Below are 22,412 nucleotides of genomic sequence, written 5' to 3' on the forward strand. Positions count from 1 at the left end.
CCCTTCCCTCTTTTGTGGGTACACCACCTTTGGGTGTCCCCAAGCCCGTGTGCCAGGGTGCAGAGCTGCCACGGTGGAGGGAGTGGGGGCTGGTGCCCTCCCTGAGCTCAGTTCTTCTGGTCCCTGGACCCTTCCCTCATGGTCACACGGTTGCTGCTGCTGTGGCAGCCATCTCATGTTGAGGCCAGAAGAGGTGGGGAGGTGAACAGACCACCATACCTGGGTCTCTGACAGGACACAAGAGCTTTTCAGGTAGGCCCCGCAGACATGGCTGTGTCTGAGCCTGGGGGACAGCTGGGTGTGTGCCTCCATCTCCCCTTGTGCAGGCTGGGGGCAGCCACCACTGCTCCCACCCCAGCTCCCTGGGCAGAACCTGGGCAGGGGACAGGGAGGCAACTGGGAGCAGAGGGCAGCAGTGACGGGCCACCTGCAGACTGGGGCGTGAGGGCCTGCAGCTGTGCACCCCCAGCCAGGACCCTGCGAGCTTGTGCGTGTCTCAGCCAGGAAGCAGGAAGCAGGAGGGTGGTGGTACCTCCTGTGTGGGACGCGGCATCTGGTCACCCTGTGGTGCCCTCAGGGCTTTGTTGTGGATGTGGAAACTGAGGCAGGTGCCCCATCACCCAGAGCTACCGTAGGCCCTTGAGTGTGGCTGAGCCTGCCCCACCAGCTATGAACCTTGGACCCTGGTCAGACCTCCCCGAGCTCGAGCTCGTAGCTTCCTGTTCTGAATCTGGAAGCAGAGGAGGGGCCAAGGGTCTCCTCCGAGGCCCTCAGTCTGTGGGCGGGGATGCACGTGTGCATGGGGTGCAGGTGGGGTGTGTGCAGGTGTTGATGGGTACAAGTGAGGGGGGGTGTGCAGGTGTGGACGGGGTGTGTGTGGTGTGGATGGGGTGCAGGTGGGGATGTGTGCATGTGTGTTTGGGGTGCAGGTTTGGAGGTGTGGAGGTGTGTTTGGGGTACAGATATGGAGATGTGCAGGTGTGTTTGGGGTGCAGATATGGGGATGTACAGGTTTATATGGGGTGCAGGTATCGGTGTGTGGGTGTGCCGTTGCCTGGTGTGTAGTGTGAGCGGTGGGGGTGTGTGAGTGTGCTATGGTTTTTGTCTCCACCGAAATTTAGGGGTTGACACCAGTGGCCCCTGTGATGGTGTTAGGAGTGGTTAGCCTGTGAAGGTCCTTGCAGACCAGGCCTCAGGCAGCAGGGTCCTCCCACCCCTCCATGTGAGGCCACAGCGTCCGTCCCCTCCACAGGATGCAGAAGAAAGATGCCACCTTGCAAGCTGAGCGTAGCCCTGACCAAACAGCAGACCTGCTGGCTTCTGAGTCTTACACTTCCAGCCTCCAGAACGGCAAGAGATAAGTTTCTGTTCTTTAAAATGACGCCGTCTGAGCTATTTTGTTACAGCAGCACAGGGGGACAAAGACTGGGTGTGCAGGAGTGTGTGTGCCGGGGGGTGGGCGTGTGCAAGGGTGTTGGAGGGTGTTTGCCTCGATTTTTAGACCACACTGGGGCCAGGATACCTGCAGGTGTCAGGGGACGTTAACTTCAGACCTTGGTGAATAAAAGCCAGTGTTCCTGAGTTTGACAAGAAAACCTTTGGAAGAGACCCTTAACAGCCACTCTGGGCTACAAGACGGGGCATTTGTCCCGTCCCTGCCCACCTTCCCGTCCCCGCCCCAAAGGCAGCGTCAGCAGCTGGCCAGCACCAGAGGCACTCAGGAGTCCTTGGAGACCCCCGCCCAGGGGAACTGGAAATGCCTCGAGTTCTGAGGGGCGGGGCAGCAGGGACAGGAGGGGATCCTGTTAAACAGACTCACTGGCCCTTCTCAGGAGAATCCCTTCCTTGGCATCGGTCCTGGTGAAACTGCCCCGAGTTAAGCCAGTGACCAGTTGAACTGAGCGTACAGGACAGCCAATGAAACAACTTGCTGGAATGCGAGGACTCCCTCCGCTTGTGCGATGAAGGAAAAACGGGGCCGACGCGTTTGCTCAGAACCAGCTCGCTGACAACACAGCCTGAATGTCACGTGTTTCCTGCCAACTCTGCCCAAATTTGCCGTGTGGTCCATGAGGCAGCGTGAGGAGAACCACCCAGGCCCAAGGACTTTCCGGGCCTTCCCTTTCCTTCCATCTGTCACCCACCAATCTCAGAATCCACCCTGAGCCTTTGGCCACAGCAGTGGTGCCTTGAACCCAGCACAGCGCAGGGAGGCCGATTGAGCAAGACTCCTGTCTCCCTGGGGTCAACTTTCAACATAAAGCTTTTCTTTCCTCTCCCTGCCGTCAGTGCTGGCATCTAGTGTTAGGGGCATCGAGCCCTCTTCGCTGTGTAACAAGGGAGCACTCACGGTGGGCGGCGGGGGCGGCTCTGCTTCAGAGTGCCACGCTCCTGCCCTGCCCTGCCCTGCCCTGCCCTGCCCCGTCCCTGCCATCCCCTACCCCCGCCCCCACGAGCAGGGCCAGAGCAGCGTCCTACTGTGAGAACGGACTCAGCTGTCCAAACCCGAAGAATGGACTCCCAGACCTGGAGAACAGCAGTGAGGCTTTTAGTGACGGTTCTGCAAGATCAGGTGTGGGAGGGGCAGGCACACCCAGCTCTGTCACAGACAAGCCACTGATCCCCTCGTGTGCGGGCCCCGCGCCCGGTTCCTCATAGGCTGAGTACCGTGGGGGTCGCCACTGTCTTCCCCGACGTCGCCTGTTAGTTGTTGGGCAGCGGCGTTAGGTGTTTGTTTTAGGGGCGTACGCTGCATTTTGTTGACCCCACAAGGCACGGCAATCCCAGTCAGCTCCGGGGCTCTTAAGTATTTGGCTTCTGACCTACGTCGCTGGCAGGCTGGTAAGAACAGACAAAACGAGCTGTTTTGCAGGCTAGTGAACTTTGACGTTAGACTAAACGACTTTGGTTCAGGTGAGGGCCACTAAGTGGGTGGGAAGGTGGGAGGGCGGGGAGGGGGAGGCCGGCAGCAGGCTGCTTCTGGAGCTCGCTGACCTGAGCACGTTCAAGGCGCCTTGTCCTGGAAATGGACCACTGTTGAGGGTTTCTTTCACCTGCGCCCGAGTCGGCTTCACGTTTTTCTTCCCTCCTCGTGCTCCTGGCTCTGCTTCATCCTCCCAACCACCACGGCTTTCTTTATGAGGTGTCCTGGGTTCCGTGGCTGCCGTGACAACCAGGGACGCCACTCACTTCTCACTTTGGTCTGGAGTGAGCGATGGCTGATCGTGCCTTGCTCTTTATTCCTGACCTGCGATGGACGTGACGCCCCTTCCTCTTTATCCCTGACCTGTGATGGACGTGACGTCCCTTGCTCTTTATCCCTGACCTGTGAGACAAGGAGCTGAGTTCTGGCGGTGAGGTAAGTGGGGGCTCACCTTCCCGTGTTCCCAGAAGGCAGATGCGATCCCTGCACTCCTTAAGGAGTCAAGCAGTAAATGGAACACAGCAAGACTGTCCAGGACTCAGGCTGTGAGGCTGTGTCTCATGCGGGGCTCAGAGAAGACGTTTCCACTGGGGAGTAGGGGACTGGGAGGTTTCACCAAGGTAGGGTGGCATCCAAGGCTCCCCACGGAAGAAGCATGGCTGAGCAGGCCCTGAGGGGGGTGAGGACACACTCAGGGTCCGGAGGGGGACAAGGACTCGCTCGGCATCTGGAAGGGGACAAGCTCACGCTCGGGGTCGGGAGGGGGATGAGGGGTGTGAGGACATGCTCAGGGGGACCATATTGTCAAGGGCAGGGACAGGGTCAGGACAGACTCACGTACCACAGTGTCCTAAAGGCAGGAACGGGGATGAGGAGGACAGACTCGGGAGCACAGTGTCATACACAGGTGGGAACAGGGAAGACTTGGGAGGCTTGAGAGGGTGGGGTGGGCACCTGTGTTCTCTGGGGTCCATGTAGGGCTGGTTCTCACGTGCGGTGTTGTAGAGGGAGGCCCAGTCAGAAAAGGGGGCTGTCGCCCCATTCACAGATGGGGGCAGACAAGAGGCGCCTGGGTCCACCACGCAGGATTGTGCTGCAGCCCTGGGCAGCACAGTGAGTTCCTCGGGCATCGGTCCGGTGTCATAAAACGGTGGGGGGTGGCAACAGCCTCAATCATGCCAACTTCCCGAACCCACCATGCAGCACGGCAAGTTCCCTGGGCATCGGTGTGGCATCAATCATGGGGCGCCCATCTAGCCTCAGCTATGCCAACTTCCCAAACCCAACGTTACATGTCTTCTGTGTCAAGGCACACAGATGTTCCTTTCGCTTGAATTGTGTGTGGGAGTGTGTGCACTGTGTGGTGTGTGTGGTATTTTCTGGGGGGTGTGGCATATGTGGTGTGTGCAGTGTGTGTGATGTGTTCTGTGTGTGGTATGTGGTAGGCAGCATCATGTGTGTGGCATGTGGTGCCTGTGTGGTGTGTGGCGTGTGTGTGGTGTCTGGTACGTGTCATGTGGTGCATGTGCAGTGTGTGGTGTGTGTGGTTTGTGTGGTGTATAGTGCATATGTGGTGCAAGTGTGTGTATGTGTGTGTGGTGTGTGCCTTGTGTGTGTTCTGTATGTGTTTGCAGTGTGATGTGAAGTGTGTGCGTGTGTGGTGCGTGTTTGTTGTGTGGTGTGTGGTACGTGTGTGTGTAGTGTATGGACATGTATGTTGTGTAAGGGCATGTGGTGTGTTTAGTGTGTATGATGTGTGTGGTGTATGTGGTGTGTGCTCTGAAGTGTGTTGTGTGGTATGTGGTGATGTGTGGCATGTGCTGTATACTGTGTGGCATGTGTGGTGTGGGCTGTGTGTGGTGATATGTGTGGTGTGTGGTATGTGTGCTGTGTGCAATGTGTGGTGTGGTACATGTGATATATGGTGTGTGTTGTGTGCTATATATGATGTGTGGTGTCTGGTGTGTGTTACGTGTTGTGCGGTGTGTAGAGTGTAGTCTGTGTGGTATGTGGTCTGTGGTGTGTGTTGTGTGTTCTGTGGTGTGTGGTATGTGGTGTGTGTGTTGTGTGGTATGTAGTGTGTGGTGTGCGTGTTGCGTGTGGTGTGTCTTGTGGTCTATGTGATATTTGTGGTTTGTGTTGTGTGTGGTGTGTGAGGGTTCTCACAGCCCATGGTGGGATGGAGGCTGAGTGAATTGAAGGGAAGGAGCTGTCCTGGCATCTTCCATGGCTGTCTTGAGTTCTGAACCCCCCTCCCCCACCCCGCCCTCGCTGTCCTCCTTGGGGTGATCACCTGCGCCTGCTGCTGGGTGGCTCGGCTTATTCTGGGCCCATGCGGGTCCCGTGCGGAGAAGTCCCTGCGCTGGTGAGCTTGGGGTTCCCATGCCCCTGTCACGGCTCTGCAGAACAGCCCGTCCCCAGCGCTCTGTGCCTGCGGCCAGTTGCGCAGACTCATGGCTCTGTCGTCTGTCACGCAGATTTGTTTTGTTCTGGATTTAATGTAGATATAATTTTAGATTAATTGACTCACAATGTTTAACTGTGATAATTTGTCAAGGTACTATTCTTTACGTAATTCTTTTGGAAATGATCAATTGTTGCTGTACTTGGAATATTCACATGTCCCGAAAGTATCTGCTTCCTCTCAAACTGTGTCCTTTGGCCACGCCTATTTTAGATTAAAATGCTCTCAGAACTTGAAGAATTGCTTCATGTTGTGTTGTTTTAAAACACGGATGCAGTACAGTGTGTAGGTATCCACATGTTGGAATTCAACTCTTTTGTTTTCTCCTGAGAACTCTTGTAGGGTTTTGCTCTGTATCCTATAGTTCACATTTTCACTGGCATGGATGTATTTCCTTTTCCAATCGTCCTTTCGGGCCCTCGGTGCAGTGTTCACCCGAAGGTGAACATCTTCTCAAAGTTCCTCGCTATTTTCTTTGTTTCTCTCAACGTACTCTCCACCTTCATCTTCTGAAATCCCAGCAGATGATCACATGTCTCCAGGCTCAAGGCTCTGCGCCGCCGAGGACTCCCCTCCTCTCCTCTCTGCTCTGAGATCCGTGAACGTTCCTTCAGGGTCCACGTTACCGCGCCACCGAGGACTCCCCTCCTCTTCTCTCTGAGATCTGTGATGGTTCCTTCAGCGTCCATGTGACCGCGCCACCGAGGACTCCCCTCCTCTTCTCTCTCAGATCTGTGATCGTTCCTTCAGCATCCACGTGACCGCACCACCGAGGACTCCCCTCTTCTCTCTGAGATCTGTGATTGTTCCTTCAGGGTCCACGTTACCACGCCACTGAGGACTCCCCTCCTCTCCTCTCTGCTCTGAGATCTGTGAATGTTCCTTCAGTGTCCACGTGACCGTGCCACTGAGGACTCCTCTCCTCTTCTCTCTGAGATCTGTGATCGTTCCTTCAGGGTCCACGTTACTGCGCCACGGAGAACTCCCCTCCTCTCCTCACTGAGATCTGTGATCGTTCCTTCAGCGTCCACGTGACCGTGCCACCGAGGACTCCCCTCCTCTCCACTCTGCTCTGAGATCTGTGACCGTTCCTTCAGCGTCCACGTGACCAGTTTGGGTTTTGGCAGCATCATTTCTGTGTGTTGGCACTTCCATTTGGACTTTTTTTTAGTTGGGAATTGTGTTTTTAATGTCCAGGATTGCCTTTCTGTTCTCTCTCCTTCCTCGGCACCTTTTTTTTTTTTTTTTTTTTTTTTTTGAGATGGAGTCTCTCTCTCTCTCTGTCGCCCAGGCTGGAGTGCAGTACTGCAATCTCAGCTCACTGCAGCCTCGCGGGTTTAAAGGATTCTTGTGCCTCAGCCTCCTGAGTAGCTGGGATTAGAGGCACGCACCACCACACCCGGCTAATTTTTGTGTTTTTAGTAGAGATGGGGTTTCGCCATGTTGCCCAGGCTGGTCTGGAACTCTTGACCTCATGATCTGCCTGCCTCCCCCTCCCACAGAGCTGGAGATCACAGGCGTGAGCCCCACGACCTGCCAAGGCACCTTGGCCTTGTTTAATGATTGCGAGTCTCTCAGGTCTCCCTGAGACATTCTCGTGTGACTCAAGCCCAGGGCCCTGCAGCGTCACATCCGCTTGGTGTCACAGTCCGAGGACCAGAGAGGAGCCACCAGAGGCAGTGCAGAGCACGAAGCGTGGATTTTCACGACTGCAAGAAGGAAGAATTTTTAACTATTTCTCAGTGTCTTTCTTCCCAAAGTAATTCATTTATACATTTATATCAACTTCATTTTCTCTGGTTTTTTTCCCCCAAAGACACAACAAGGACTTTGTGTGAGACATGACATGGCAAGGCTTTTCCGAAACATGACATGGCAAGGCTTTTCCGAAACATGACATAGCGAGGCTTTTCCGAAACATGACATGGCGAGGCTTTTCCGAAACATGACATGGCGAGGCTTTTCCGAAACATGACATGGCGAGGCTTTTCCGAAAACTCCCGGTAGAGACCGCCCAACCCGCAGGCGGCTGCTGACCACCTTTCACGTCCCAACATGACACCTCCCTCCCCGCTGCCCTCCCCACCTGCCTGGCCAGGAGTGGCCGCAGGGCGTTCCCTCCCAGCCACTGTCCACACGTGCTGAGGTCCCAGCCCCGAGACGCCATCTGGGCTTCCTGTCCTACGGAAGGAGAGACACACAGGACTCTGTGGAGTGAGCTCTCTGGTCCTGCTCCTCTGGGAAGCTCACAGAAGGTTCTCGGGGAGGATCTGTCAGATTTCAGTGTTGCACCTGTTCGTGATGGCCCATGAGCTCTTCTGGCATTGCCTCACTTTCCCCAGGAGCACCCCTCTGCTCAGTGTGGCCTCTTTCTGATGTGGGTTTTCCTCTCCCACCTTAGGAGTCTTGGGTGAACCTGTGTATTCATGGATGAGTTCCAGGACCTCTTGCTGTGTGGGGGTCGTTGAGGGCTCCCCAGAATCCATCGAAGCCTTGGGTCTACTGAGGGGTGGCAGGATGGTCATTGGAGGCCTTGCCAGGCTCACAGCCCTGGAGAGCCACTTCCCACAGCCGCATGGCTCTGGCCGGGGTCAGATTCTGCAGCATGGCACTTGACTCCCCGTGCAGGGCCCCGCTCCAGCTGCGGCGCAGCCCATCTCGCTCTGGTGGGACGTGGCCCTGAGCAGTGCTGGGCTGTGGGCTGTCAGTGCTGGTCCTGGGGGCTGTGTTCCTAGTCCCCCTGTGGTTCCCCCGACAGTGGCGGGTGGGGCTGGCGCTGCCGGGGGCTGACGGCGTCGGCCCTCCCCTTCTCTTCCTGCAGATGGACACTCCCCGGAGTTCCGGCCCCCCTTAAGCCACGGGCAATAGCACGAAGCTGGCCTCGCCGCCGCAAATCTCTCGAGTGAACGGCTGTTCACCGCCTAGAAACGCCTTCCAGGCAGTGTCCTGGGCCGTCTTCCTGACCCTGTCCTTGGCCATCTTCGGGATCTTCATTCCCTTCCTGTCTCACGCGTGGAAATACATCGCCTACGTGGTATCCTTTTCACCGTGGCGTGGTCTAAGCAAGAGGAGCTCCTGGAGGGCCCTGCAATGGACCTGATCGGGGGTCCAGGCCATGCCTGCCCAGTGGCACCAGTCACCTTCCCTAAACCAGACCACATGCCCCGTGCCTGCAGGCGGGCCCCATGGGCACTCATGCTCCTGCGGCCCCTGCTCAGGGTCAGGGTGGACAGGGCAGCCACTGACTCTGCATCAGGCTGTTCCCACATGACTCAGGCTTGAAGTGGACAGGTCGGCCACTGACCCCACATCAGGCTGTTCCTGCATGGCTGTGAAGGAGATCCGAGGCTGGGTAATTTACAAAGAAAAGAAGTTTAATCAGCTGACAGTTCGGTGGGCTCTTCAGGAATCGTGGGGCCAACATCTGCTCTGCTTCTGGGGTAGCCTCAGGAGCCTTCACTCATGGCGGAAGGTCAAGGGGAGCAGGCAGGTCACATGAGCAGAGCAGGTTCAAGCGGGGTGAGGGGGAGGGAGGTCCCACACTTTTTTAAACAACCAGATTTCCCATGAACTCTGGGAGTTCACTCACTACCGCAAGGTCAGCACCGAGCCGTTCACAGGGACCCACCCCACGACCAAACAACTCCCACCAGGCCCACTTCCAACCCTGGAGACTGTATTTCAACATGAGATGTGGACAGGACGCATGTCCAGACCCTCCGCCCATGAATCACCTGCCCCGTGTTGGAGCCCCCCCGGCCTCTGCCACTGAGGAGGGGAGCCTGCTGGATGGTGTGGGGAGGGGGCATGTGCCATGGGGGGAGCACAAAGGAAGGCCGGGGCAGAGGAAGGGAGGGGGATGTGCCTGGGGGGAGCTGTGGCGGGGTTTGTGGGGGCACCAATGCCAGGGCAGAGGAGGGGAGGGGGACACGCCGTTGGGGGAGCCATGGGGGGAGCACAAAGGCCAGGGCGGAGGACTTTGGCCATTTCAGCTCAGGGGCCAATCCGTGTTGTTCAGTGAATAATACTAAGTTTTAATGAGAAGGGACTTAAGGGGAATACTAAGGCCTGGGTGAGGCACAGCTGAAGGTTCTGCCCCGATGTGGCCAGTGTGTGCTGTGGAATCTGTTTCCAGGCGCAACAGAGTGTCCTGGTCAGCCCTGCGTGGCTGGCTCATGGCCAGAGGGGAGTTCATGTGGGTCCCCGGGGATGGCTGTGCTCATCGATAAGCCACCACCAGCTGGTTAGGAGAGCAGAGGGCGGCGCAGAAGAGGGTGGGGGGCGGGGGCGTCTGCTCGCATCACCTCCCAGCAGGCGGGGCGGGGGGGGCGGGCGGGCCTTGTGTCTGCTCCTGTCTCCAGCATGCATGTCCGTGGAGCATGTGGCCTCTGCAGTACCCCCAGCCAACCGTGGCATTCAGCTGAGAAACCCCGGGCCCCCTAGGGTGGCTGAGACATGAATGTGTGGGGACAAAGGGGTCTGGGGATGGTGGGGCTGTGTTCAGTGCCCAGGAGCACTGGAGACATATTTCTAAAGTGGGATGTGTCACTCCCCAGGGGAGCCTTCCTCAGTGGGGAAGCGGCCACACCACCACATGCTCCTAGGGCTGCGCCGTCCTGGGCAGCTGAATGGCGACCCTGGTGTGCAGAGTGAGCAGGCACCATGGGGACCGCAGCCCGCCGGCCTGAGCGCCTCAGCCACTGGCTGTCTTGGCTGGGAGTGGCCGTCTGGGCTGGGAGTGGCCGTCTGGGCTGGGAGGGCTGGCCAGGTTGTGAGTAAAAGACTTGGTGTCCCCCATCTGCTCCCTGGCCTCCCCAAGCCTAGGGGATTTAGGGAAGTGGTTCTCACGGTTCTCACTTCCCAACAGGAGGCCTTTGCTAAGAGGCCTTGAGTGTGCCCAGTCCCCAGAGTGGGGGTTCTGTGGGAGTCTAAGGCCATGCCTGGACACACTGTGGGCATCAGCGTTTGACAGTGGCAGGGCTGGAATGTGGCAGCTCGTGTCTCCACCCAGCACATGCTGCCAGCCTGGCACCCCTCCTTTTGTCAGGACAGATTGCCATTCTGAGTGGTGACCTATCTCTGCCAGGCCTCAGGTATACCTCTGCTGGCATCACCAGGTCCCCTGGCACTAACCCAGCTTCTGGTGTCGCTGGCCTCCGAGTTCTCCACCTGCAGCCCCAGCCCCCACACCCCCAGAGCCTGGGTCCCTGCAGATGTTCCTTGGGAGGGTAGGTGGGGTCCCTGCCCCTGCCAGTCCAGAGCAGTGCACAGGGGTAGACTCTGGGCCTCTGAAGTATGTTGCTTTCCGTTGCAGCCCTCGCCTGAATCACAGTTACACGGTGCTGTAAAATGCTGTGTTTCCATCTGTGATTCTACTGCATGGCCCCATGCACGCTCAGCAGAGGGTGGCTCCCTGCCCCGCTGCCCCGTCCGCCGTCTCTCTCTGATTCTACCGCATGGCCCCGTGCACATTCTGCATAGGGCGGCTCCCTGCCCCGCTGCCCCATCCGCCATCTCTCTCTGATTCTACCGCATGGCCCCGTGCACATTCTGCAGAGGGCAGCGCCCTGCCCCGCTGCCCCATCCACCGTCTCTCTCTCCACCAGCATCACCGGGTGGCTGCAGTATGTCCTGGGGCTGTCACAAAGCACTGCAAACGGGGTGCCTGCACCAGCAGACGCTTCTGGTCTCCCAGTTCTGGGGGTCTGGAATCGGGTGCTGACAGGCTTCCTGGGAAGCTGCTGGACGGAACGGTCTGGCCACACTGTGGCTCACCTTCTCCAGTTCACACTGTCTTTCCTCTGCGTGTGTCTGCTGCCATTCAGTTCCCATTTTCATAAAGACGCCAGTCACTGGAGCAGCCCCCACCCCCCGAAACTACCTTGGCCCAACCAGTCATCTGCAAAGACCCTATTTCCAAGTCAGGTCACATCCACAGGTGCAGGGGTTGGGCTTGAACCTATGTGGGGGATGGATCCAACCCTCAGCACCTGGCTCCCTACTTGGTGCCTGTGGAATCCATTCCCTCCATTCTCCCGCCTGTGGCTCGGCCTTGTTTCGGCCCTGAGCTGTCACCTGCTCTCTGGTAGGTGAACCCTCTGTGGCCCCCCTGTACCCCCACTCCACACCTGGACCTCTGTTTCTCAAGGAGCCCCAGCCCGGCCCTTGGTGGCCTAGCCCTCATCCATGCTGCCCCTCCCTCTGGCCGGCACTGAGCTCAGGATGGGTCCCTGGGCCAGCAGCATGTGGCCTTGCATTGTGGCCACTGGAGGGTGCCCACGCTATGTGGCACCTGCAGGGAGCGGGTATGTCTAAGAAGTGACTGCCCAGGCCCAGTGGCTGCAGCCCCTGACCCCAGGGGAGGTGAGAGTCCAGGTCAGGATCAGGATCAGGGTGAGGGACGCTGTGTTGTGGAGACCAGGGAAGACATGGAATAAAGACTCCTGCTTAGGCGGCCATTTGACTGCCAGGCGCGGCCTGCTGTCCAGCAGCCTCATGCGTGGACCCTTCCGGAGCACGCTGTGGTACAGGCCCCCACATCTGTTCTTCTGCAGAGGGAAACGGGCTCCACTGTCGCTGCTGCGTCCACAGGGCCCGTTGCGTGGACGGGGTTGGAATCTGTGTAGCTGTTTAATCCGGAGAAATCTCTTCCCAGCAAAGTCCTGTGGCCCAGGGCGGCACGGGCTTGGCAGCACAGCGGGAAGTTCGGCAGCATTGAGTGGCGCTGTGCCTTCGGCTGCACGTGTCAGCTTCGAGTCCCACAGGGATTGACAGGACAAGACGTGGCCACGCCGGGCACCAGGAGCAGCGGCTGTGGCTTGCTCTGCGTCCCCTTGCTTCCAGCCTGCAGAGCTGGGCGGGGAAAGGTTAGCAGTGTTACAAAGGGCGCCGGGCTGCACTGTTTATTTACAAAATACAGATTGTTGCTAGGGCAGGTTCCGGCGTGGCTGCGGTGCTCATGACAGCTTGAGCCCAAAACTTCCAGAGGGCCGGCGGTTTGCAGGATGAAAGGGAGATGTTTACTCTGCTTCTCTTGCTTTTGATTGCTCACTGGAACATAAAACACTACTGGGGTAAAATTAAATGTGAAAGTAAAAGCAGAGAAAGTTGAGAACAGGGTGCTCGGTGTCACCTCTATCCCAGGCTCCCCGCCAGCTCAGGGAGGGTTACCCAGGTGGGTGAAGGGCAGTGGCTAGCTAGGTCAGCCTGGGCAAAACGTGGCCAACTTAAGGTCACCGGCATCATTGCTGTGGGTGATGAGTGCCCCGGGAGGACGACCCAAGCTCACACGCAGAGCTTGGACCTCACTGGCCAACGCGCAGCTGAGGGGCAGCAGCGCACCACGGCGTGCGGTGAAAGATCTGCTTCAACCCGGTTCTTGTGCAAAACGCTTTGTGTCCCAGGGAACTGTCCGGAAGAGTCGCTGCCCCAGAATCTGGGGTCCGCTGGCAGCTGAACGCTTTTGTTCCTGGGCTGATGCCTTCAGGGCAGCTCCCTGGCCCCGGCGCCGCCAGGTTTGGGAACCGGCTCGGGGACGGGCTTGGGCAGCCCCTTGGGGTTTGCCTGGCAGGGTCAGGCTCAGGACAGCCCTGAGCTCCTCCACATGGAGGTCACCGGGTCCCGGTTAGGGCCACTGTGTCCCCAGGCTGTCTGCTGGTGGCCCCCCGCACCGTCTCCCTGGCGGTGGGCTTGTGTGTGCCATGCCTGAAGGGTTGAGGCTGCTGCCAGCTGTGGTGGCCGAGGGCCTGGGTGGGTCTCCTCAGCCTGAGCCTCACCTGCTGCCCAGGCAGAGGCCCCGCCTGGCCCCACCCTCCCCGCCTGCCGGTTTCCAGTGAAGGAAGTGCTGCTCCAGCTCCGCAGAGGAAGGGGCTGCCCCCCGGCCACTGCACAGCTTCCTGCCCCAACTCATTGTCCTCAGCTGCCACCCACTAGCCTCCCAAGGCTCTGGATGTGCTCCCTGTTGCCCCAGCAACCACACAAATAGTGCCGCGTCCCCGGCTCAGCCTGCAGGGAGTGGGTGCGGGAGACAGCGGCCAGGAGGCAGGCTCGGTCACTCGATGTCACCAGCTGCACAGGGAGCCCTGCGCCTGGCCCCGGTGACCTACCCCCTGGACGGCCGCTGCAGCCTCACTCCCCAGCCAGGCGGGCCCACTGCAGCCCTCTCCTCTAGCATGCCGGGGTCAGAGTGGCCACTGCAGGCGTCCGATCAGTCCTGGCCCCATGTGAGTCCCCCAAGGCCTGGCTGGCCCCCTGCGCCACCGTCCAGCTCCCCCTCGCCCTGGCCTGGGCAGCAGCTCCCCAGTCCCATCCCCTTGACATCCAGATTGTTCTTGTCTTCCTTGTGGCCAGGTCTGTACCCTCGGAGCCTCCTCCCCAGCTCATGCCCACAAGCACCGGGGCCCGGGGCCACGTGGGTGCCTGGAGGGTGCAGAGTGTGCGGCCCGCCCGCCGAGGGCTCCGGCACCTGTGTTTGGGTTTCAGTTGGAAGCAGCTTCACACTTGGGCTTCCTGGACATTGCAGTGTATTTCTTACGGGACCCTTGTCAGGGAAGGGCCACCGCGCAGAAACCCCAGCCCCACGCCCCAAGGTGGTGCCAGGAAGAGCCTGAGTGTGATCCCAGCAGCGCGGCCATGACCAAAGAGGGGCTGGGTTGGGAGGGATGGAGCCCCTGGCCCGGCACAGGACCCACCTGCTGGCAGCCTTCCTTCTGCTGAAATTCCTGCAGGGTCTTTTGCCCCTGGTGCCAAGGAGGGCAGCACTGTGTCCCGAGGGCAGGTGGCCTGTGTCTCTATGCCAAACTCAGGCCACACTGTGAGGGCTGCTGGGTCGCCCTGCGGAGATGTCCGTCAACCCTGAACTCTTGGCTAGAAGGCAGCCCAGGGGCCAGGCAGGGTGACGGGAGGCCCCGTGCTCCACCCCATCTGTTTGGTTGCCATGGGGAGGCTGTGTTGGTCCCAGGGCAAGAGGAGGAGAAAGCCAGGATCTGAGGGTGGGAGCGGCCGTCCCAGTCATGGGGAGCCAGCTTCTGCTGGCTCCAGGGGACAAAGGCGCTCTCCCCAGGGCCCCTGCAGCCAGGCTCCGAGCCACGGGGCCCAAGATAGAGGCCCAGGGTCCCTGAGTGAGCTATCTGGGGTCCTTGAAAGAGTCTGGGGGTCCCTAAGAGAGTCTAGGGGTCCCTGAGCAGGTTGGGGGTCTCTTAGCAAGTCTGGAGCCCCTGAGAGAGTCTGGGGGGCCCTGAGTCGGGGATCCCTGATGAGTCTTCAGGGGGGCCTTAAGTGAGCCATCTAGGGTCTAGAGGAAGTCTGGGGGCGTCCCTGAGCGAGCTGTGTGGGGTCTAGAGGGAATCTGGGGGGGTCCCTGAGCGAGCTGTGTAGGATCTAGAGGGAGTCCGGGGGGTCCTTGAGCGAGCTGTGTGGGGTCTAGAGGGAGTCTGGAGGGGGGTCCCTGAGTGAGCCGTCTGGGGTCTAGAGGGAGTCTGGGGGCGTCCCTGAGCGAGCTGTGTGGGGTCTAGAGGAAGTCCGGGGGCGGTCCCTGAGTGAGCTGTCTGGGGTCTAGAAGGAGTCTGGGGCGTCCCTGAGTGAGCCGTCTGGGGTCTAGAGGGAGTCTGTGAACATCCCTGAGTGAGCTGTGTGGGTCTAGAGGGAGTCTGGGGGGGTCCCTGAGTGAGCCGTCTGGGGTCTAGAGGGAGTCTGGGGTGTCCCTGAGTGAGCCGTCTGGGGTCTAGAGGGAGTCTGGGGGGTGGGGTCCCTGAGCGAGCCGTCTGGGGTCTAGAGGGAGTCTGGGGCGTCCCTGAGTGAGTCGTCTGGGGTCTAGAGGGAGTCTGGGGGCGTCCCTGAGCGAGCTGTGTGGGGTCTAGAGGGAGTCTGGGGGGTGGGGTCCCTGAGCGAGCCGTCTGGGGTCTAGAGGGAGTCTGGGGCGTCCCTGAGTGAGCCGTCTGGGGTCTAGAGGGAGTCTGGGGGCGTCCCTGAGCGAGCTGTGTGGGGTCTAGAGGGAGTCTGGGGGGTGGGGTCCCTGAGCGAGCCGTCTGGGGTCTAGAGGGAGTCTGGGGTGTCCCTGAGTGAGCCGTCTGGGGTCTAGAGGGAGTCTGGGGGCGTCCCTGAGTGAGCTGTGTGGGGTCTAGAGGGAGTCTGGGGAGTGGGGTCCCTGAGCGAGCCCTCTGGGGTCTAGAGGGAGTCTGGGGGCGTCCCTGAGCAAGCTGTGTGGGGTCTAGAGGGAGTCTGGGGGGGTCCCTGAGCAAGCTGTGTGGGGTCTAGAGGGAGTCTGGGGGGGTCCCTGAGCAAGCTGTGTGGGGTCTAGAGGGTGTCTGGGGGGGGTCCCTGAGCGAGCTGTGTGGGGTCTAGAGGGAGTCTGGGGGGGTCCCTGAGTGAGCTGTGTGGGGTCTAGAGGGAGTCTGGGGGGGGTCCCTGAGCGAGCTGTGTGGGGTCTAGAGGGAGTCTGGGGGGTGGGGTCCCTGAGCGAGCCGTCTGGGGTCTAGAGGGAGTCTGGGGGCATCCCTGAGCAAGCTGTGTGGGGTCTAGAGGGAGTCTGGGGGGGTCCCTGAGCGAGCTGTGTGGGGTCTAGAGGGAGTCTGGGGGGGGTCCCTGAGCGAGCCATCTGGGGTCTAGAGGGAGTCTGGGGGGTCCCTGAGCGAGCTGTGTGGGGTCTAGAGGGTGTCTGGGGGGTCCCTGAGCGAGCTGTGTGGGGTCTAGAGGGAGTCTGGGGGGTCCCTGAGCGAGCCGTCTGGGGTCTAGAGGGAGTGAGTAGGTTGTGCAGCTCCCTCCCTCTTCTCCCTGCTCCTGCTGAGTCTGTGCTTCTCTCCCGGTGCTTGCTTCCCCAGGGCTGTAGGGGCTGCATCTGGCCATGTTTACACCTGGGCATCCCTCCTGCAGCCCTGCTCTTTCCCTCAGGTGTAAAGGGTTTTGAGGTCACTGTGCTTGGCTGGCCTGGCTGAGCCTCTGGGGGTACAGAGCCTTCTGTGGGGAGTTTGCCTGCGTCCAACAGGGATAAACCAAAAGGGTTGTGGGGACAGCCATCCGGGTCCCCACCCCTGCTGGGCACACGGCTGTGTGTGCAAGGCTGTTGAGCAGCCTCACCTCCTCTGGGCCTGGGGGGAGCAGGGCCAGGTGTGCAGGGCTGGAGAGCAGTGCCAGGTGTGCAGGGCTGTGTGTGCAGGACTGGGTAAGCAGGGCCAAGTGAGCTGGGCGAAGGTGAGCAGGGAATGCAGGGCTCAGGTGTGCAGGGCTTGAGTGAGCAGGGACAGGTGAGCAGGGACAGATGTGCAGGGCTGGGTGAGCAGGGCTCAGGTGAGCAGGGAGTGCAGGGCTCAGGTGTGCAGGGCTTGGGTGTGCAGGGCTCAGGTGAGCAGAGCCAGGTGAGCAGGGCCGGTGTGCAGGGCTCAGGTGAGCAAGGCTGGGTGTGCAGGGCTCAGATCAGCAGGGCTAGGTGTGCAGGGCTGAGGTGAGCAGGGCTGGGTGTGCAGGGCTGGGTGAGCAGGGCTGGGTGTGCAGGGCTGGGTGTGCAGGGTTGGGTGAGCAGGGCTGGGTGAGCAGGACTGTGTGTGCAGGGCTGGGTGTGCAGGGCTGGGTGAGCAGGGCTGGGTGTGCAGGGCTGGGTATGCAGGGCTGTGTGTGCAGGGCTGGGTGAGCAGGGCTGTGTGTGCAGGGCTGGGTGAGCAGGGCTGGGTGTGCAGGGCTGGGTATGCAGGGCTGTGTGTGCAGGGCTGGGTGAGCAGGGCTGTGTGTGCAGGGCTGGGTGAGCAGGGCTGGGTGAGCAGGGCTGTGTGTGCAGGGCTGGGTGAGCAGGGCTGGGTGTGCAGGGCTGGGTGAGCAGGGCTGTGTGTGCAGGGCTGGGTGAGCAGGGCTGGGTGTGCAGGGCTGGGTGAGCAGGGCTGTGTGTGCAGGGCTGGGTGAGCAGGGCTGGGTGAGCAGGGCTGTGTGAGCAGGGCTATGTGTGCAGGGCTGTGTGTGCAGGGCTGGGTGAGCAGGGCTGTGTGTGCAGGGCTGGGTGAGCAGGGCTGGGTGAGCAGGGCTGTGTGAGCAGGGCTATGTGTGCAGGGCTGTGTGTGCAGGGCTGGGTGAGCAGGGCTGTGTGTGCAGGGCTGGGTGAGCAGGGCTGGGTGAGCAGGGCTATGTGTGCAGGGCTGGGTATGCAGGGCTGTGTGTGCAGGGCTGGGTGAGCAGGGCTGGGTGAGCAGGGCTATGTGTGCAGGGCTGTGTGTGCAGGGCTGTGTGAGCAGGGCTGTGTTTGCAGGGCTGTGTGTGCAGGGCTGGGTGAGCAGGGCTGGGTGAGCAGGGCTGTGTGTGCAGGGCTGGGTGAGCAGGGCTGGGTGTGCAGGGCTGGGTGAGCAGGGCTGGGTGAGCAGGGCTGGGTGAGAAGGGCTGTGTGTGCAGGGCTGGGTGAGCAGGGCTGTGTGTGCAGGGCTGGGTGAGCAGGGCTGGGTGAGCAGGGCTGTGTGTGCAGGGCTGTGTGTGCAGGGCTGGGTGAGCAGGGCTGTGTGTGCAGGGCTGGGTGAGCAGGGCTGGGTGAGCAGGGCTGTGTGAGCAGGGCTATGTGTGCAGGGCTGTGTGTGCAGGGCTGGGTGAGCAGGGCTGTGTGTGCAGGGCTGGGTGAGCAGGGCTGGGTGAGCAGGGCTGTGTGAGCAGGGCTATGTGTGCAGGGCTGTGTGTGCAGGGCTGGGTGAGCAGGGCTGTGTGTGCAGGGCTGGGTGAGCAGGGCTATGTGTGCAGGGCTGGGTATGCAGGGCTGTGTGTGCAGGGCTGGGTGAGCAGGGCTGGGTGAGCAGGGCTATGTGTGCAGGGCTGTGTGTGCAGGGCTGTGTGAGCAGGGCTGTGTTTGCAGGGCTGTGTGTGCAGGGCTGGGTGAGCAGGGCTGGGTGAGCAGGGCTGTGTGTGCAGGGCTGGGTGAGCAGGGCTGGGTGTGCAGGGCTGGGTGAGCAGGGCTGGGTGAGCAGGGCTGGGTGAGAAGGGCTGTGTGTGCAGGGCTGGGTGAGCAGGGCTGTGTGTGCAGGGCTGTGTGTGCAGGGCTGGGTGAGCAGGGCTGTGTGTGCAGGGCTGGGTGAGCAGGGCTGGGTGAGCAGGGCTGGGTGAGCAGGGCTGTGTGAGCAGGGCTATGTGTGCAGGGCTGTGTGTGCAGGGCTGGGTGAGCAGGGCTGTGTGTGCAGGGCTGGGTGAGCAGGGCTGGGTGAGCAGGGCTGTGTGAGCAGGGCTATGTGTGCAGGGCTGTGTGTGCAGGGCTGGGTGAGCAGGGCTGTGTGTGCAGGGCTGGGTGAGCAGGGCTGGGTGAGCAGGGCTATGTGTGCAGGGCTGGGTATGCAGGGCTGTGTGTGCAGGGCTGGGTGAGCAGGGCTGGGTGAGCAGGGCTATGTGTGCAGGGCTGTGTGTGCAGGGCTGTGTGAGCAGGGCTGTGTTTGCAGGGCTGTGTGTGCAGGGCTGGGTGAGCAGGGCTGGGTGAGCAGGGCTGTGTGTGCAGGGCTGGGTGAGCAGGGCTGGGTGTGCAGGGCTGGGTGAGCAGGGCTAGGTGAGCAGGGCTGGGTGAGAAGGGCTGTGTGTGCAGGGCTGGGTGAGCAGGGCTGTGTGTGCAGGGCTGGGTGAGCAGGGCTGGGTGAGCAGGGCTGTGTGTGCAGGGCTGTGTGTGCAGGGCTGGGTGAGCAGGGCTGTGTGTGCAGGGCTGGGTGAGCAGGGCTGGGTGAGCAGGGCTGTGTGAGCAGGGCTATGTGTGCAGGGCTGTGTGTGCAGGGCTGGGTGAGCAGGGCTGTGTGTGCAGGGCTGGGTGAGCAGGGCTGGGTGAGCAGGGCTGTGTGAGCAGGGCTATGTGTGCAGGGCTGTGTGTGCAGGGCTGGGTGAGCAGGGCTGTGTGTGCAGGGCTGGGTGAGCAGGGCTGGGTGAGCAGGGCTATGTGTGCAGGGCTGGGTATGCAGGGCTGTGTGTGCAGGGCTGGGTGAGCAGGGCTGGGTGAGCAGGGCTGGGTGAGCAGGGCTGGGTGAGCAGGGCTATGTGTGCAGGGCTGTGTGTGCAGGGCTGTGTGAGCAGGGCTGTGTTTGCAGGGCTGTGTGTGCAGGGCTGGGTGAGCAGGGCTGGGTGAGCAGGGCTGTGTGTGCAGGGCTGGGTGAGCAGGGCTGGGTGTGCAGGGCTGGGTGAGCAGGGCTGGGTGAGCAGGGCTGGGTGAGAAGGGCTGTGTGTGCAGGGCTGGGTGAGCAGGGCTGTGTGTGCAGGGCTGTGTGTGCAGGGCTGGGTGAGCAGGGCTGGGTGAGCAGGGCTGTGTGTGCAGGGCTGGGTGAGCAGGGCTGGGTGAGCAGGGCTGGGTGAGCAGGGCTGGGTGAGCAGGGCTGATCTTCGTCCTCGCCGCCTCTGGGCTCGTGGGCCTCAAGGGGACGCCTCGAGCCAGGCTGACAGGACCCGGGCCAGGTTCTTCCTTGACGTGCCAGGTGGCTGGGGGGATTTTCCTTTTCCACCTCGTCTTTCACCTGATCGCCTGCTGCATCGACCCCGCTGACCCCAACGTGAGACTCAGGAAGGACTATTCTCAGCCCATGCCCATCTTCGACAGATCCAAACACGCACACGTGATCCAGAACCACTACTGCCACCTGTGCAAGGTCACCGTGTGAGTTCCCGCCCTCGCTGAGGCCCCTCGGTGTCGGGGTCAGCTCCAGGGGTGCGGGGGCTCAGGGAACTGCCGGCCCTCAGGTTCCCTGCCACGGCTGCAGCCGGCGCTGATGGGGTTTCCGGGGAGTAGCCCTGGCCACAGTCTGGCTGAGGTGAGCAGCCCCTAGTCCCCTGTGAAGGGGACACAGGGCTGGGCCGCCCCCACTCTGCAGGCAGGGCTGAGGCTGGAGGGCTGTGCCTGCACTCAGGCACGGTTGATCCCAGGGGATTTTGTGCACACGGGCCCCTCCCCAGGGGTCCAGGGGCAAGAGAGCGCTATTGTTCTTGGGGATTTTCAAGACAAGCCCTAAGGAAAGAGGGAGGCTGGACCCCATGTCCCCAGGGGTCCTGGGCATCCGTGGTGGCCTTGGGGGCAGCTGTCGGCTGCAAGGGGGGCCTGTAGGCACAGGTGGAATCCAAGCCCCCACTCAGCTCCGGGCCCCGCTACGATCAGGGCGGCCGCACCCAGTGCAGACACACCTCCTCCTGCTCTGTGGCTGCCCCGTCCAGAGCTGGCCTGCTTCTCCTCCTCCCCACGGGCCTCGGCACCTTCCCCCAGCCTCCTGTCCCCACCGGACGCCCCGTCCCCAGGCCACACAGGCCTGGTTCCCTCGAGGTGCCTGGCCCTGGTGATGGGGCTGCAGCCCTGCCCCAGGCTTTGGGCCTGACGGCCTCTCCCCGATTCTTCCCTCCAGGACCAAGAAAGCCAAGCACTGCATCGCCTGCAACAAGTGTGTGTCAGGCTTCGACCACCACTGCAAACTGCTCAACAACTGCGTGGGGAACCGGAACTACTGGTGAGGCCGGGCGGGGGGATTCGGAGGCAGCGGTCCTCTCGGGGCCGCGTCCCTGTCCTGGCAGGCTGGCGCTCCATGCCTGCATGCCCCGGCCTCCCGTCTGGTTCTGGGGCTGTGACGCAGCCGTCCCTGGACAGGCTCGTCTGCAGAGGAAGTCCCTGGAGGCCCCCATGTGGCACCGCTGGGCCACACTGGCTGAGGTGGCCTGCCCGCACTGTCCTGGGCCGGGCTGCCTTCTCTCTGCCAAGGCTGCTGGCTTGTGGAGCACAGTGGTGGGACCACGGAGGGGCAGTGGGCAGCCGGCGCATGGAAGAGAGGTGTTTCCCTGAGCATTGTGGAGGATCCAGGGACTCTCAAGGCCCCATGTTCTGAGCCCCGGCTGTCCGTGGCACTTTGAGTTGTGAAGATCACCAGGGAAAAGAACCATGTGTGCCCCCCGCTACTCTGTGCTGAGCTGAAGGAGGCCTTGGTGTGGGCAGGAATGGGGACCATCGCTGTCTGGTGTCACGGGACGCACCGTGGGGTCCCTGCCCTGTCTCCCTGCCCTCCTGCCTTGAGCACAGATTGTGTCCAGAGTGGCTGAGCAGCCCAGCAAGGGCAGAGAGACTGTGCCACTGCAGAGCAAGGCCAGAGGCCACGTGAGGGGGGAAGGGCCGGGGAGACCCACCCGCCTCCCCCTGGAGAAGAGCAGCTCTGGCGGCCACGGTCGGGCCCGCTCCTCTGGGAGCCCCGGGCACCGCTTCCTTCTGGACTCTGTGCTCTGGTGCCTCGAGCTGGCTTGTCCGTTAGGCCTGGTGGGGAAGGTGGGGGCGAGGGCCCACAGGCAGGTCAGGAGAGGGCCCTGCCTTCCCCAGGAGGGGTGAGGGAGCGGCGCCGTGTGGGCGCCCGGTGCAGGCAGGTGCTGCAGCCTGTGCATGGGAAAGGGGCGTCAGGAGAGCAGGGCTGGGGGCACAGGTGCCCTCTGGCCCAGGAAGTTGACGGAGGTGACGGCAGAGCCCCTGAGAGGGAGGCTGTGTGCTGCTCCCCGGTGCGAGAGGAAGGCAGATGGAGAGGAGGAGGAGGCGGCCCCGGTGTCCTGGGAAGACCGTGGGTGTGACCTGCTGCCGAGGAGAGCGGCCCTGGGTGCCAGTGGGAAGAGGAGCCCTGCGTGAATAGCTCTGCCCGGCCCCGTGGGCTTTGGGCTCTGAGGTCTTGGAGACCCACCTTTTTTTAATTGGATGAAGAGGGGAGTCCTGTACAGACCGTAGGGTGAAGATGAGGGGTCTTTACTCTCCGAGTGGGCTCAGGCCCTGGGGGACTGGGGACAGGGTGGGGCACCGCTGCCTGGAGGGGTTGAAACAAAAGTCAGGCATGAAAGGCCTCGCCAGTCCTCCGCCCTGCGCGGCCACATCCAGGCCAGGGAAGTGAGGCTCCGACAGGGCCACTAAGTGCTGGGGTCACAGTGCCTGTGCGGCCACATCCAGGCCAGGATACCAGGCTCGGCACTGACCGGAGAGCATGTTGGCGACATCAGGGGCCGGCACGGCAGGAAGGAGTGCTCGGGACCATCCGCCTGGTCGCCGCTGTGGGAGGGAAGCCAGCGAGAGGGAGCGGGTGTCAGGGAGCC

At 61.5% G+C, this 22,412-nt stretch overlaps 2 protein-coding genes and 1 long non-coding RNA gene across 6 annotated transcripts in view; 2 read left to right on the plus strand and 1 right to left on the minus strand.

Moving 5' to 3' along the window:
• The window catches only part of BRD9 (bromodomain containing 9), a 34,883-nt gene extending 31,957 nt beyond the window's left edge, over nt 1-2,926 (plus strand). For 3 of the 4 annotated variants that reach the window (XM_039480115.2, XM_039480122.2, XM_039480111.2), the window contains exon 16: nt 1,253-2,925. In XM_039480115.2, coding sequence (XP_039336049.1) covers nt 1,253-1,545 — 293 coding nt within the window. In that variant the 3' untranslated portion in view covers nt 1,546-2,925. Of the gene's footprint in view, nt 1-1,252 lie in introns of all 4 variants that reach the window. The other variant, XM_039480354.2, reaches the window with a different exon arrangement.
• Nucleotides 2,927-8,241: 5,315 nt separating this feature from the next.
• ZDHHC11 (zDHHC palmitoyltransferase 11) overlaps nt 8,242-22,412 on the plus strand; it is a gene marked incomplete at its 5' end in the record, with an annotated part of 102,389 nt that continues 88,218 nt past the window's right edge. Inside the window, 3 exons of the mRNA XM_074387627.1 lie at nt 8,242-8,421; nt 19,790-19,968; nt 20,705-20,806. Of these exons, the coding sequence (XP_074243728.1) occupies nt 8,242-8,421; nt 19,790-19,968; nt 20,705-20,806 (461 nt within the window). The remainder of the gene's footprint in view (nt 8,422-19,789; nt 19,969-20,704; nt 20,807-22,412) is intronic.
• Nucleotides 8,741-14,247, minus strand: LOC141581619 (uncharacterized). Its single transcript, XR_012514357.1, has 2 exons — nt 14,078-14,247; nt 8,741-12,239 (listed from the first exon to the last, which is right to left on the minus strand). It is a non-coding gene; the product is annotated as an uncharacterized LOC141581619 (long non-coding RNA).

Source organism: Saimiri boliviensis, chromosome 1, assembly GCF_048565385.1.
Source record: "Saimiri boliviensis isolate mSaiBol1 chromosome 1, mSaiBol1.pri, whole genome shotgun sequence".
In the NCBI taxonomy this organism is placed as follows: Eukaryota; Metazoa; Chordata; class Mammalia; order Primates; family Cebidae; genus Saimiri; species Saimiri boliviensis.